General features: G+C 41.1%; 1 protein-coding gene across 2 annotated transcripts in view; it reads left to right on the forward strand.

Annotated features, from left to right (window-relative positions):
• Positions 1 to 12,044: 12,044 nt before the first annotated feature.
• ARHGEF26 (Rho guanine nucleotide exchange factor 26) overlaps positions 12,045 to 15,231 on the forward strand; it is a 133,742-nt gene continuing 130,555 nt past the window's right edge. The window contains exons 1-2 of one of the 2 annotated variants that reach the window (XM_017522903.2): positions 12,045 to 12,199; positions 12,623 to 13,747. In XM_017522903.2, the coding sequence (XP_017378392.1) occupies positions 12,674 to 13,747 (1,074 nt within the window). In that variant the 5' untranslated portion in view covers positions 12,045 to 12,199; positions 12,623 to 12,673. Of the gene's footprint in view, positions 13,748 to 15,231 lie in introns of both variants that reach the window. The other variant, XM_017522902.2, reaches the window with a different exon arrangement.

Genomic DNA, 15,231 nt, shown 5'->3' on the forward strand with positions numbered 1-15,231 from the left:
CTAGAGATCCATTATTGAAAAAAAAAGACAAAAACTCCTGACCTAACGGAATTTACAAAGGAGGACTCTATATTGCTTTTATTTTAAAAAATTTAAAAAGCTGTAAAAGACTTTGGTTTCTCCAAAAAAGAGCCCACATAGCCAAGACAATACTAAGCAAAAAGAACAAAGCTGGAGGCATTACACTACCTGATTTCAAACTATACTACAAGGCTACAGTAATCAAACAGCATGGTACTGGTACCAAAACAGACATATAGACCAACGGAACAGAACAGAGGCCTTGGAGGTAACGCCACACATCTACAACCATCTGATCTTTGACAAACCTGACAAAAACAAGCAATGGGGAAAGGATTCCCTGTTTAATAAATGATGTTGGGAAAACTGGCTAGCCATGTGCAGAAAGCAGAAACTTGATCCTTTCTGACACCTTACTCTAAAATTAACTCCAGATGAATTAAAGATTTAAACATAAGACCTAAAACCATTAAAAACACTAGAAGAAAACCTATGCAAAAACCATTCAGGACATAGGCATAAGCAAGGACTTCATGACTAAAACACCAAAAGCAATGGCAACAAAAGCCAGAATAGACAAATGGCATCTAATTAAACTTAAGAGCTTCTGCACAGCAAAGGAATCAATCATTAGAGTGAACCAGCAACCAACAGAATGGGAACAAATTTTTGCAAGCTACCCATGTGGCAAAGGGCTAATATCCAGAATCTACAAAGAACTGAAGCAGATTTACAAGAAAAAAAACAAACAAACCCATCCAAAAGTGGGAGAAGGATATGAACAGAAACTTTTCAAAAGAAGACATTTATGCAGCCAACAAACATGAAAAAATGCTCATTACCATGGGACATTAGAGAAATGCAAATCAAAACCACATTGAGATACCATCTCACACCAGTTAGAATGGTGATCATTAAAAAATCTGGAGACAACAGATGCTGGAGAGGATGTGGAGAAATAGGAACACTTTTACACTGTTGGGAGTGTAAATTAGTTCAACCATTGTGGAAGATAGTGTGACAATTCCTCAAGGATCTAGAAATAGAAATATCATTTGACCCAGCAATCCCATTACTGGGCATATACCCAAAGGATTATAAATCATTTTATTATAAAGACATACGCACACGTATGTTCATTGCAGCACTGTTTACAATAGCAAAGACCTGGAACCAACCCAAATGCCCATCAGTGATAGACTGGATAAAGAAAATGTGGAACATATACACCGTGGAATACTATGCAGCCATAAAAAGGGATGAGTTCATGTCCTTTGCAGGGGCATGGATGAAGCTAGAAACCATCATTCTCAGCAAATTGACACAAGAACAGGAAACCAAACACCACATGTTCTCACTCACAGGTGGGTGTTGAACTGTGAGAACACATGGACATGGGGAAGGGAACATCACACACTGGGGTCTGTTGGGGGTTTGGGGGCTAGGGGAGGGATAGCAGTGGGTGGGGAGATTGGGGAGGGATAACATTGGGAGAAATGCCTGATATAGGTGATGGGAGGATGGAGGCAGCATGTGTGGATGGCATGTGTGTACCTATGCAACAATCCTGCAAGATCTGCACATGTACCCCAGAACTTAAAGCATAATAATTAAAAAAAAAAGACTCTGGTTTCTATCAAACTTTCATTTTGCATTTTTAAATACCTATATATAAAAGCAACATGGCACAGAACTCAGAATAAATATTTTAAAAGATAAGTAAAAGCTTTTTGTCAAGGGTTGCTATTGATTTTTCACCTATTTCAGCAGCAGATTTTCCAGAAAGCACACTAAAATGTCAGACCCTAGGCCTCTCTAACATATAAATAATACAAAACCATATAAAATATTTATTTTAAAACACCTTAGTGTAATGATCCATCTTAAATCGATGCAGGTAGTTTAAATATAAGTCAGATTCTGGGCTGAATTTGTCTATAGTAAATATATTTAAATTTTATTTTAAGCCAGTAATACATACACATGGCAAAATGAATAGATGAGCACGTACAATATATGGACCATGTATCTCAGTTAGAAATGCAGAGATCACCGCCTTGTGTGTCGCTCTCGCTGGGAACTGCGCATGGGAGCTGTTCCTATTCGGTCATCTTGGTGGAAATCTGAGCACGTACGATATATGGAACGTAATACCTCACTTTCATTCAGGACCTACCTCCTCCAACCTGCTCCCCTCTACCACCACAGCCACAGTTAGCAGCTTCTTGTGTGTTCTTCAGAAGGTGTTGAATTATGCACAAACACATAGGGATGATGTATGTGGTTCTATGTTTTAACTGTTCTGTGCTACTAGGTTAATTTCATGAGCAGAGGCTACAAATTTTTGGGATAGAGGGCTGTGATGACAAAATGACAGGCTTAGAACTAAGCCAGGTGAAGCTGAAAAGGGGTCCCTGAAAAAGCCTCTGCAGTCCCAGGCTGGCTCCCTTGCTGGTGCAAGTAGCCTGAGAATTCCTGGGATGCTGCATGAAGGTGGCAATGCCCTCCAGGTGGCTACACCCCTCCCACCTCAGCCCAGGCTTCAGAGTGAACATTTATGTAGAGGGCTTCAATGTGCACCTTCCAGCCCTCAAAAATAAAACGACTGCTGATGTCGTACCACTTCCATTTCCTTCTAGATTTCTGGGCACTTCTTTCTCCTCATCACCCACCATTTTGCCTGTGGGATGTCACTGCCCTTCTGTGCTCAACCCCTTCTTTTGCCTGACCTACATTCAGCATAGCTTTCCTGGGTGCAAACTTGAAGCAATTTCTTATCTTACGTTAGCTCCTGCCCTACCACACCTGTGGTCTCCTGTGGTTCAGGCTTCTTCACTGGCCCAACAGCCAGTGCTCTAAGGTGTCCAGGTCCATAATGTCATCTGCTTGGGGGATCAAGTCAATATATACAGTGCATACTTTACAAATATGCCTCTATTCTGTACTAAAAAAAGTCTCAAATAGGATTGCCAGTTTTAACAAATAAAAATACAGGATGCTTAGGTCAATTTCAATTTCAGAAAAAGAGTGATTTTTTTTTTTTTTTTTTTTTTTAGCATATAGCAGATGCAATCATCTTTCATCTGTATTTAATCTGCCAGTTCTATTTCCAAACCGGTTAAGCAGTTAAATTAAACAATCCTTCTAATCTGCATGTCTTTGGCCTAAAAACAAAGTTCTAATCCTCCTTTCAATGACTGTGGCCCATACACAGCAAAATGTCCCACCAATTTCAAATCTGGGCATTTTGAGTAGTCTTGGGTCAGTGCAGGAGGCATTTCAAAGTGGTTGCTAGGTGGCAGGTCTCAATTCTGGAAAGCATTTTTCACATTCTATTAGTACTGCTGGGTGAGAGGAGCTTGGTAGTCAGCCCAAATGTATATGATTTAGAGAGCTTTACTTTGTTACTATTTTTTTTCTTCCAATTTAAAATCTATAGCAAACCCAGGTTCAAATAAAACCTAAAAAGTTTTGTCTTTTGAGCCAAATGCCAGAATGTCTAGGTAAACACAGAACCAAGTAATCACAGGCTTCATTTATTTCAGCTATTTTTCTCTGCTGGGCTTTTGAGGTAGATAAGACTAGATTTCTTCCAAACAGATCTGGGCAGGAGAAAACTTGAAAGTATCGGCCAGTCTTAAGTATCTTCATGTGATTCCTGATATAAATTTACCTGAAAAATGTAGTGGACACAACAGATTTGTTTTTTAAATCTTGAGTTCTTTTGCAAACGTTAAACTGGTTGTACAAAAGGAACAGTGTGACATACCTTTGTTCAAATTACTTAACAAACTTTATGAAACAAGAGTTGTGATTCTACATGCTGTCTTGTTAATCCAGAGAAAGAGCAGGATCCAGGAAAGGATAGAAAAGAGGGAAAATCATACTCAAAAAAATAGTAATAGTGATGATAGCACCCCAACCCAACTTCCCCAAAAAGTACCAGAACCCTGCTTAGAGTATGTTCATGCATGATTATTTCACCATTAAAATTGCATTAAGAGCAGACTCTAAATTAACCATAACGAAATTAAATCATATCTGCATCTTTGTTCAATAAAGTGTTCTCTTTTACTATCTTACCTCTTCCAGGCATTGAGGGATGGGAACAAAGCAAAGAATCACACAAATTAAGAACTGGAAGGAATTTTACCTTTTTTTCATTGGTGCTCAGATTTTCCAAAGAAATAATTTAAATGTCTGTTAACAGGAAATTTGCTAATGGATTATGTAATATTAGGTGAAACCATATGAAATTCCTGATATTTGACTGCTTTTGACTTACAAAAAAGACAATTTTATCTATCTAATGCTCTGCACCTATTAAGAATATATGGTAGTTTTATAAGTATTGACATGAAATGAATTATATTTAAGGTAACTTGTAAGGAACAGAGGAGTGTTAAAGGGTGCCAATGTGTAGTATACATAGGGACATATATGCTTACTTATGTCTATCATCCATCTGAAAATTTATAAAATACAATAAGCTGTTAACAATGGACACCTCTAGCGGGACAATTTGGAAACTTGAGACAAGAGTGACTGAGATTTTTTACTTTTGTGCAGTCCCAATTTTTGCTACATGTATGTATTAAATATTTTAAAGCAAACAAGAAACAAAAAACAAAGCAACAAGGAAATCACTGTTTAGAGAGGTAAAGTGTCTGTACAGGCCATACAGTGAGCTCATACTAGAGCATGTTGAACAAAGTGCCTGCTAGATTGCTTATCTCATTCCTACAATTCAAAGAACAAAAGCGAATAGCTTTTGGTGCCTGCCAGTTGTGGGAGTTGCTCTCCACTCTGACCTCATGGTTTACCTGGGATCTTAATTACTCTAGTTAAACAGAGACCTACTCCCTCAAAACATGGTATCACTACAGGTTCAATGCATCTCCTTTGAATCATTCTCACTGCTGTTGGGTTGCCGGTGAACAGATTGGATGCTGCAGGCAAGGGCTGGGAGAAAGAAAGAAGCCCTTCTCTGCTTGGTGAAGTCTTCTTCCCTTCCATCTGGCCATGGAGAGTCCTCGGAGGCATTTTCAATGAGTCCAAACCCTTTTCTCATTATTATCTTTATTCTTTATCATGGAGTTAAAAATAACAGCCTTTTGTTCTAATTTTTTACTGTTCAAGAGTGGAGGGAATAAATTAGAATTCAGTTTTTTGTGCACTTATCTGGCCAGGTCTCCCCTACTCTTGCCCCCATCCCCATTTCCGTGTCCCTACTTTCCTCGAACCATTAGATCAGCTACATCCAAATTATTCTAATCTATACCAGTGCTTCCAAACTGTGCTGGAGAGGAGGAACAACATCATGTTGCAGCTGAAGAAACTGTGGTCTTAGAGATTAAATGATCTGTCTTCATTCCCACAGTTCAAAAGTGGTAAACACAAACTCAAACCCAGTTTCCTGATGTCTAGCCAAGTGTCTCAAGTCTTGAAACTAAAACTGTTTATTTCTCCCTTATCCTCCATCTACTGCCCTATTTTTCTCCTTCCTTTTAGTATCACAATTCTCACACAAGAAGCTAAGCTCCTAGGCTATTTTCTACTTGCCTTCTCCATAAGCCTTGACAGTTGGGTTCAGTACCCACCAAGATTGATGGTGCAAGGGCACTAAGTGAACAGCATCTTTAGCATTCAATGCTATCTAAGGTTGGTCTTTCCTGATATACCATGGCAAGGATCATGTATCTATTTTCTTCACCAATGTGCCTATAGCTAGCCTAGGGCCAGATACCAACCAGGAGCTGAATAAATATTAGGTGACTGACAGGACTGCTGATCTGACTTTCCTTTTGGAAACTTCCTTTTTCAGGCTTTTGTGATTTTCTTCCTACTTGGATGACAACCCTTGCTCCACCTCTTTTTCCTTATAACTTTGGGCATTTTCATCAATTGATCAATCTGTCCATTACTGAAACACTACTGGAGATAAAGAACCAGTCTGACCTGGGAGTGTTTATATTTTATTTGTGAAAAATATAAATACATAATGGAATCACAAACAATATAACAATATAGTGTAATAATTGTGAGCCAGGCTGCATGGCCTCTTAACCTCTATATGCTATACTTAATTTTCTTGTGTATAAATGGATTATGGTAGTAGTTCCTACCTCATAAGGTTGTTGTGAGGGTTAAATTATTATTATTATTATCTTTTTTTTTTTTTTTGAGATGAAGTTTCGCTTTTGTTGCCCAGGCTGGAAGGCAATGACGTGATCTCGGCTCACCGGAACCTCCACTTTCTGGGTTCAAGTGATTCTCCTGCCTCAGCCTCCCGAGTAGCTGGGATTACAGGCATGTGCCACCACGCTTAGGTAATTTTGTATTTTTAGTAGAGACGGGGTTTCTCCATGTTGATCTGGCTGGTCTCAAACTCCCAACCTCAGGTGATCAGCCCACCTTGGCCTCCCAAACTGCTGGGATTACAAGCGTGAGCCACCACGCCTGGCCGGGATTAAATTACATAAAATAGTTGAAGCACTTCAGAGAGGTTCTGTATAATGTAAGTGCTCACAAAATGTTAACATATAATATATAAATCATTAATAACTGTTGTAGAAAGTCTCCTTTTAAGAAATTGTTTTTTCCCAAATTGTTTTTTTCGCAGAGAGAGCTAGTCAATTTTCAAAACCTCTTTTTCAGGTATGCTTTCCAGATTTTTCTTTTTCATTTTGACTTATCACTCCATTGTCTCAGGAATCACAGGGATATTATCCCTGTCCAGAACATTGAAGATCTGAGAAAGGGAGAACAGGAGCCTCAAATAACAGCCAGCATCAACCAGCTGTGAGGCATGTGAGTGAGGCTTTGTCCTCCTGACCCAGACAACCCCGTAGCTGGCTGCCTTGCTGCCACATGAGAAGACCTAGGTAAGATCTACTGAAGAACTGCCAAGCCAGCCCACAAAATGGTGAAAAATAACAAATAATAGAAGTTACTATTTTATGTCACTCAGTGTTGGGGTGGTGTATTTCACAGCAAAATATTACCTAAGCATTACCTTTAATCCGGCTGTGCAGAGTAGATATGACAAAACCTAGGCATTACATATATATACAAATATGTTTTATATATATACAAATAGTTTTACAAATAGCTGTTTGCACTTTGCAAAACTCAAAGTAGTATATTTTGCATAATGTGTATAAAAACAGTTTTCTAAAAAAAATTTTTAATCACCTATTTTGAATTTTTTACAATTATATATCCATACTATTATTTTTGATGGTTGCATTGCACATCATGGTTTATTATCCAGTCCCTTGCTGATAGACATTTAGCCTGTTGCTAACTTTTGGACACCATAACAAAAGGTTTGGTTAAGTTAATTGACATTTTGGTTAAGTATCATCTAATTGCTCTCCAGAAAGATGTACCAGTTTACATTCTTACCATAAATGATTCAGAATTCTCTTTTGCTGTGTTTTTACCAACAGTGGGCTTTGCCTTTTTAAAGGACAATCTTTGCTAATCTAATGGATGAAAAATTACCTCATTACTTCTTAAATTTTGTATTTATTATTGAGGTTGAGTATATTTTGATGTATAGTGGGCACTCATGTCTTCTCCAAAATGCTTGTTCTTACTCCATTCATTTTACAACTTTTGTTATCTTATTCTTACAATTTGTGTAGGGTATAGTCATTTAACACTTTGTTATATATATGTTTAAACATTTATATATTTTTGACATATAATATATAAATGTTTTTACTATATGATATATAAATATTTAAATATATATGCCAAAGTGTTAAATGGCTATATTATACACAAATCTATCTCTATGTATTTTATATATATTTCAATATTTTTCTCTATTTCTTTCTAAGAGAAGATTTCCCTCAAAATTTATGGGTTTATGTGGCTTTTCTAAATGCACAAATGTTAAAATTTTTAAATTGTCAAATCTGTCAATCTTCTGTTTTTTTATTTCTGACACTGGTATCATCATATTTATTTTTTAAAAGATGGCAAAGTTTAACTCTCTTCAACGAGTATTATTAGTCCATTTTTACACTGCTATAAAGATACTACCTGAGACTAGGTAATCTATAAAGGAATGAGGTTCAATTGACTCTCAGTTCCATATGGCTGGGGAGGCCTCAGGAAACTTTACACTCATGGCAGAAGGTGAAGAGGAAGCAAGAACCTTCTTCATATGGTGGCAAGGAAGAAGCACAAGCAGGGGAAATGCCAGATGCTTACAAAACCATCAGATCTTGTGATAACTCATTCACTATCATAGGAACAACATGAAGGAAACTGCCCCTATGATCCAATCACCTCCCTCCATGAACACACGGGGATTACACTTCGAGATGAGATCTGGGTATGGACACAGAGCCAAACCGCCAAATCATACCAGAGTAGTCAGTTACCATCTAGGTAAAATCTCAATCTCTCAGTCTCTGTTGCATACCACATTCTATTCTTACCATATTCAGCTAAATTAATATCCCGCAACTTCTAAATGCAAACTGTCTTTTGGTGAGCTTAGTTTCTTGTATATCTTGATGCACGGGCTCTAGAGTAAAGAAGAAGGTTAGAATTCTGACTCAACCATTATCAACAGTATGAGAAGAGCTTTTTGAGCTTTAGCTTCATATTTAAGAGGGCTCAGCACTAATGTGAAATTATGTGTACTAAACAACAAATGTTAACATATAGTTGGCACTTAATGAATACAGTTCTCCAGCCATCCCTCCATGTTTTTGCTTATCCTGGAACATCTTTCTGTGACATCATTCCCCTCTTCTCCATGCTGCAATACTTTACCTACCTATCTGGGTGAGTTCTATTGAGACTCCTTCACAAAGGTTTCCATAGAACAGGGAGCTTACTATGTATCTTACACAGTTTGTGTGTCCTATATTACCATTTTAATGTTTCAGTCATGTTTCATGAGCCAAACTGTAAGTTTCGGGAAGGTCCGTCCTAGTGCTTGGCATTTAAATGCACCCAATAAATATTTGTGGAATGGATAAACAAACAACTTTTAAAAAGGTGCATGAGATGGGGTATATTGGCAAATGTAATAAGACTCGCTAAAATTTTGTGTTTAAAAATTAGCCTAATTATTGTGCTTGGGACACAAAATTGGTGACTAATTTAGTAGATGTACCCATATGTATTTTGCATTATAGCACTGACTATTCTAATAGTTTAATATATCACTGGAGTATGCCGCTGGTAAATATTTCTAATAGTTTGATATACTGTACTTCTTCAGTTTTAAGAACAATTTGGTACCACGTTTTATGTGATACCAAACTCAGATGTGTCTCACTACCAAATAAACAGCTAGTGACCAGGTGACAGTGATGGTATAGTTGGCATTGCCTATTTGTGAACGTGGGCATAAATGGGCATCATTTCTACGAAATTCTATGAAATTTAGTCCTACATGTCTCAAAGCCATATGCCAAGAAACACAATTGAAGGCAGGAGAAATTACCAGATGTGACAGATTAGGCGAAAGAAATTCTGAAGCAAAAAGAGGTTGATATAACTAGTTCATGTATCATGCAGGACTATGGTTAAGGCATGAAACTACAATTTGTCAGAAACTCTCTCCTGGCCATTAATAGAGAAGCTGCATAGCTTGTAGTGACATACAACTCAGTTGAACAAGAAAATTATTTATTTAGTCAAATGGAATAGTGCCAGCATCACATCTACAGAATGAGTGTCACTGTCTAGGAAGCAAATCCCAGAGACAAGACTGGAACATCCTTTTAAGAAATGGTGTACTATCAATGACATTGTGCAGAAAAACACACATATGAACGTTTCACATGAAAAGATATTCAGAAGAATTAGGCTCAATGTTCAGGACTTCAGTAAATTTATTTTGCTTGTATTTTCCTTTTCCACATATACACAATACTGAACAACTCTATATATAAGTGTCTAAAAGCACTCAGTAAATATAAAGTAAAAGTTCTATATAATATCACATTTTGTCAGTTTAATTAGCAGCTCTTTTCCTTTCTTGGTGGCATATGTAATTGAAGATATCTTAGATTTGAATAGATAATGATAAATTGAATAGGCACTAGGTCTGTCAGTTTGTAAACTTCCCTTAGTGAACGACTAGAGCTTGGTGTTTTGTTGTTGTTTTGGTAGGTATTTTGTTGTTTGTTAGAAATGAGGTAAGCAGATCCTATAAAATCTTCACAAATATCAGTTACACTTGTTTGTAGAAGCAACAGAATTTCAAGAAAAGCCACCTTCTCACATCACCACTTACAGCTTCTTAATATAGGTCACAGGTTGCATTTTGAATTAGATAAACACTGCATTTGTCATTAGGTAACCACTTCTGAAATTAATTTATTTTTCCAATATAACAGCAACACATATTTGTATAGAAAACAGCCTATATTAAAAAAATGTCTATGTATCTCTGTGTGAGTATGTAATTAGCCATATGTATTCCAACCAATTTGGAATATTTCTTTTTTAAAAAATTTGTTATACATTTTTGATGCCACTTCTACTCTTCTTCATTTATGAAAATGTATCAAAGTAATATATATTCATTGTACAGTATATTTTGCAAGCACAGAAAAATATCAAGAAGCATGAAACACATTATCCTTCATCTCACCACCCAGAGATCACGTCTTAATATTTTTGGCCATTGCATTCAATCTAGGGCAAAAACAGGCAGCACAACTTGCACACAGTGGATTCTCACTATATCCCTGCTGAATGCATGAATGCTGAAAGAGAACTTGGAGAAGGGCCCATATGTCTTGCTAATAGAATCAATTATACAGCTCTTATGGTCTAAAATTCTTTGTCTTCTCAAGTTTGCCTTATTATTGTCTCACAGCAGGAGCTTGGCCAAGACATAGCCATCTTTCTGCTATTTGGCAACCAAGCATGCTGGAAGGAATGGCCACTGTTTTCACTTCATTCCTGTCATTCATTCACTCTCACTCATTAAATAAATATTAAGTGCCCATCATGTGCCTGAAAAAAAAAAAAAAAAAACACGACCTCTGCCCTCATGTAAATTACAGTGTAAAGACAAAACAGACAATAAACACACACACACACACACACACATATATATATACACACACACACACAATTTGATAAGTGCAGAAATAGAAGGAACAAGTAGCTGGGAAAATAACCGGGGCAATGGTATAATTGAGGGGACAGAGAAGGCCTTTCTGAGGCAGTGACAAGTCAGAAGGTCAAGAAGGAACGAGAGAGAAGGTTCCTGAGGTTGTCAAACTTTGAATGTGGCCGAATAAATCATAAGGGAGAAAATGATGGCGGAAAGACTAGGCTGAAGAGGTAGGGCAGTAAGTAGTCCAGTGTCTTGTAAGCCAAGGATTTTGAGTTTTATTCTATGTACTGCTGGAAACCAACACTTTTCTTGTAGTGTAAATTGAGTTTATTTTTCATAGATAGCTTGCAAGATTTAAAGCATACAAGTACCAAAAATAATTATATGAAAACTCTCCCTCACTCCGGTTTCCTAGCCACCCAGTTTCCCTCCTCACAGCTGCTAGGCATCTTACCTACGGGAAGACTTTAGGCACAAACAAGCACATCAATCTGTTTATATTATAATGCATTTTCAGCAGTGGAACCAGCCCATCAGATAAGACTACCTGAATGCTGAAAGGGCATGACTCTGCGTTAGAGCTCTGCACTGCTGCCCATGCATCTCACAAATTCTACTCCGCCGCGTTCTCGGTTTTAATACCGGAACTCCAGGGTTCAGGGCTTCGTAAACTGCATTTCGGCAGGGCTACATAGCTTGTTCTCACGCTGTGTCCCTCGGCAACGGCCCTGCGCGCCTGCACTCCCGTGCAGCCGCCACCACCAATCCGCAACTTCTAGCCGCAAACGCTGGAGCTCAGAAGCCAGCTCAGGTGCGCTAGTCTGTTTCCCAGGGAGACCGTAGGCACGCGGGGGCGGGAAGACAGCTTCTTGTGGCTGCCACTGAGGCGGATCTGGGCGGGGCCAAATGGGGGGGCGGGGCCAAGTCTGGGGGCGTAGTCAGGCGTGGGGGCGGGCCCGGCGCCACCGTCGGCTGCCCAGCTCTCCTGAACTCTCGCGGCCGCGCTTAGGTCCCGGACCCGGGCCACCCACGGGGCAGTGGGTGCTCCTTGGCCCCGGACATTGCAAGCCCCAGAAGGTAAATTTGCCTGGGAGCCGAGCACCTGGAACACGAGGGTACCCACGATGAGGGCGGGCGGCTGGATGGCGACAGAAGGGAGCGTCGCGCGGCGAGTTTCCCGAGAAAGCTGAACTCGTCCCAAGTTTCTTGTGCCTCGGCTTGCACCCAGTGAATTGGTGGCGGGCTCGTTTGGTGCGGGTGGTCTTTTGGCGCAGGAGGGACGCGGAGGTGATCGGATTAATTCGCCTGGGCCGCAGCCCAGATTTCTGACTGGGAACGCGCACCGCTGTGGTGCAGTTTTTGCCCGAGAAAGGGCGGGTAAAGTGCGGTGCAGTCGAGTCCCGCGCTCCAGCAGGGGGACCGCCGGACTCGAAGCGCGCGAGTCTGCCAGGCGTGCCGGGCTGTCGGGAGGTACAGTTCCATAACTTCTTTCCTCTTTAGGCAAGACTAACTTGGCGTTGCTCCTCCCGGGGCTGACCTCGAGGCCCGGCTATGGACCGCGAGAGCGAGGTGGATTTTTCTAGCAACAGCATAACGCCTTTGTGGCGGAGGCGGTCGATCCCTCAGCCCCAGCTGCTGGGCCGGAGCAAGCCGAGGCCCCAGTCCTATCAGAGCCCCAACGGGTTGCTGATCACGGATTTCCCAGTGGAGGACCGAGGGACGCTCCCCGCGGCGCAGATTCCCGCCCAGGTACCCGCCGCTTCGGACAGCAGGACGGTGCACAGGAGCCCCCTGCTTCTGGGCGCCCAGCGGAGAGCGGTGGCCAATGGTGGGATGGCCTCCCCGGAGTACAGGGCTGCCTCTCCTCGACTTCGACGACCCAAGTCACCCCAGGTCCCTAAAGCGGTGCCGGGCGGCTCCCCGAAGTCCCCAGCAAATGGCGTCGTGACCTCCCCTGTGCCGCTGCCGGTGCTGCGCCCCCCGCGGACTCCTAACGCGCCCGCCCCCTGCACTCCCGAGGAGGACCCAGCGGGGTTGACTGCCAGCCCGGTGCCTTCGCCCACTGCAAATGGCCTTACGGCTAATAACGACTCTCCTGGCTCGGGTTCGCAGTGTGGCCAGAAGGCTAAGGATCCCGAAAGGGGGCCCTCTCCTGCGCCCCAGAAAAGTTCTTCGGAACATAAACTCCCCCTCCAAAGGCTGCCCTCCCAGGAGAACAAGCTCCCCGAGAATCCTTCCGTGGTTTTGAGTACAAACAGCCCCGCCGCTCTCAAAGTGGGAAAGCAGCAGATCATTCCGAAGAGTCTGGCCTCAGAAATTAAACACAGTAAATCCAACAGTCAGAATGTGGAGCCCCAGAAGAGGCTGCTTAAGGTGCGCAGCATGGTGGAGGGCCTAGGAGGATCCCTGGGTCATGCAGGGGAGGAGAGTGAGGTCGATAATGACGTGGATAGCCCAGGGTCTCTGCGGAGAGGCTTGCGGTCCACTTCTTATCGCAGGGCAGTGGTCAGTGGCTTTGATTTTGACAGTCCTACCAGCTCGAAGAAGAAGAACAGAATGTCCCAGCCTGTTCTGAAAGCAGTAATGGAAGACAAGGAGAAGTTTTCCAGTCTGGGAAGGATAAAGGTAAAAGTGGGCAGGAGTGTGGGATGTCATTCACTAAACCAAAAGTAGATATGTTGGGGGCGGGTAGGGGGAGCATGGAGGAAACCAGAAGTCATTCCCTTACCATTCTGTGATTTGCTGTTGATTACTAGTGCACATCCAGCTCTTGGCCACTTTGATGCTGGCAGGCACAGCAGAGTTTAATGCAACTCTGTGAGAAGAAGTGAAATTCATCACTTTTTTTTTTTTTTTTTGAGACGGAGTTTCGCTCTTGTTACCCAGGCTGGAGTGCAATGGCGCGATCTCGGCTCACCGCAACCTCCGCCTCCTGGGTTCAGGCAATTCTCCTGCCTCAGCCTCCTGAGTAGCTGGGATTACAGGCACACGCCACCATGCCCAGCTGAATTTTTGTATTTTTAGTAGAGACGGGGTTTCACCATGTTGACCAGAATGGTCTCGATCTCTTGACCTCGTGATCCACCCGCCTCGGCATCCCAAAGGAAATTCATCACTTTTAACTTTCTAAGCTCAGGCAAAATTGGGGGGACAAAAGGGAAATATTTATGACAGATTATTGGCTGAGTCTTGACCACTTTCAAAAGAGATAGCTGAAAGGGGGAGGAGCGTGCTTAGAACTGCATTCTTGACTGCCTCAAGTTGCCTGGTGTTTGCTTAGAGGTTTCAGTCAATGGTAGCTGTTATCACAGCTGATTCAGAAAAATACTGATTCCTGTTTGAGCCCGTTATTTTCTGCTTTTACTTACTGAATTGTTTTTTGAGTGGTTATTACACACTTGAAGTCATTCAGGTAAAATGTGAGTTTTAAAATCAATTGACAGGATCATAAAAGACACATATATTTTGTTATCCTTTTGCTTGCTTGTTTTTGTCACCGGGCCTTTGGTTGTATATTAGTCCTGTTGTATGCTCATTCATCCTTCAGTGCATTTAACAAGTTGGTAGCTGAAAACGTCATGTTAGGGTGACACTGTGTGGTACTGGTCACCTATATTGTCCCATTAGCTGCACTTACTAAAATATTGCCAAGTATGACATAAAGAAATAGGAAAACTGAAGAGGGAAATTTTGGCGTGTGTGCTGCCTTCCATAGAAACAAGACAGATCTCAGCAATAGGGCAGAGATTCTTTTTGGCAGCCACATTTTTTCTTGATTAATCAGAGCACTGGAACTAGTCTATATAAATGCCACATATGTAATACACAAGCAAGTCTGTTTTATTTTAGAGCCTATGGTCTTAAAGAAAAAAAATTACATAACATTTTATGTGTTTTTTCCAACTCTGCAAGTATAGCAAAGTTCAATTTAACAGTGATGGTTAATCACAAGTAGTAAAATGAGCTGACCTGCTAGTCATTTGAGGATACTCAATCTGTTTTGACAGGGTGTGGGGGATCTTGAACATTTTATTTCACTATTTCAGTGAATTGTAGTGATCAACTGAGTGAACTGCTCTAGGGCTCAGCTGCTGTGTGCTCTTGGGAAT

The sequence above is a fragment of the Cebus imitator genome, unplaced genomic scaffold (assembly GCF_001604975.1).
Source record: "Cebus imitator isolate Cc_AM_T3 unplaced genomic scaffold, Cebus_imitator-1.0 Scaffold25, whole genome shotgun sequence".
Classification (NCBI taxonomy): domain Eukaryota; kingdom Metazoa; phylum Chordata; class Mammalia; order Primates; family Cebidae; genus Cebus; species Cebus imitator.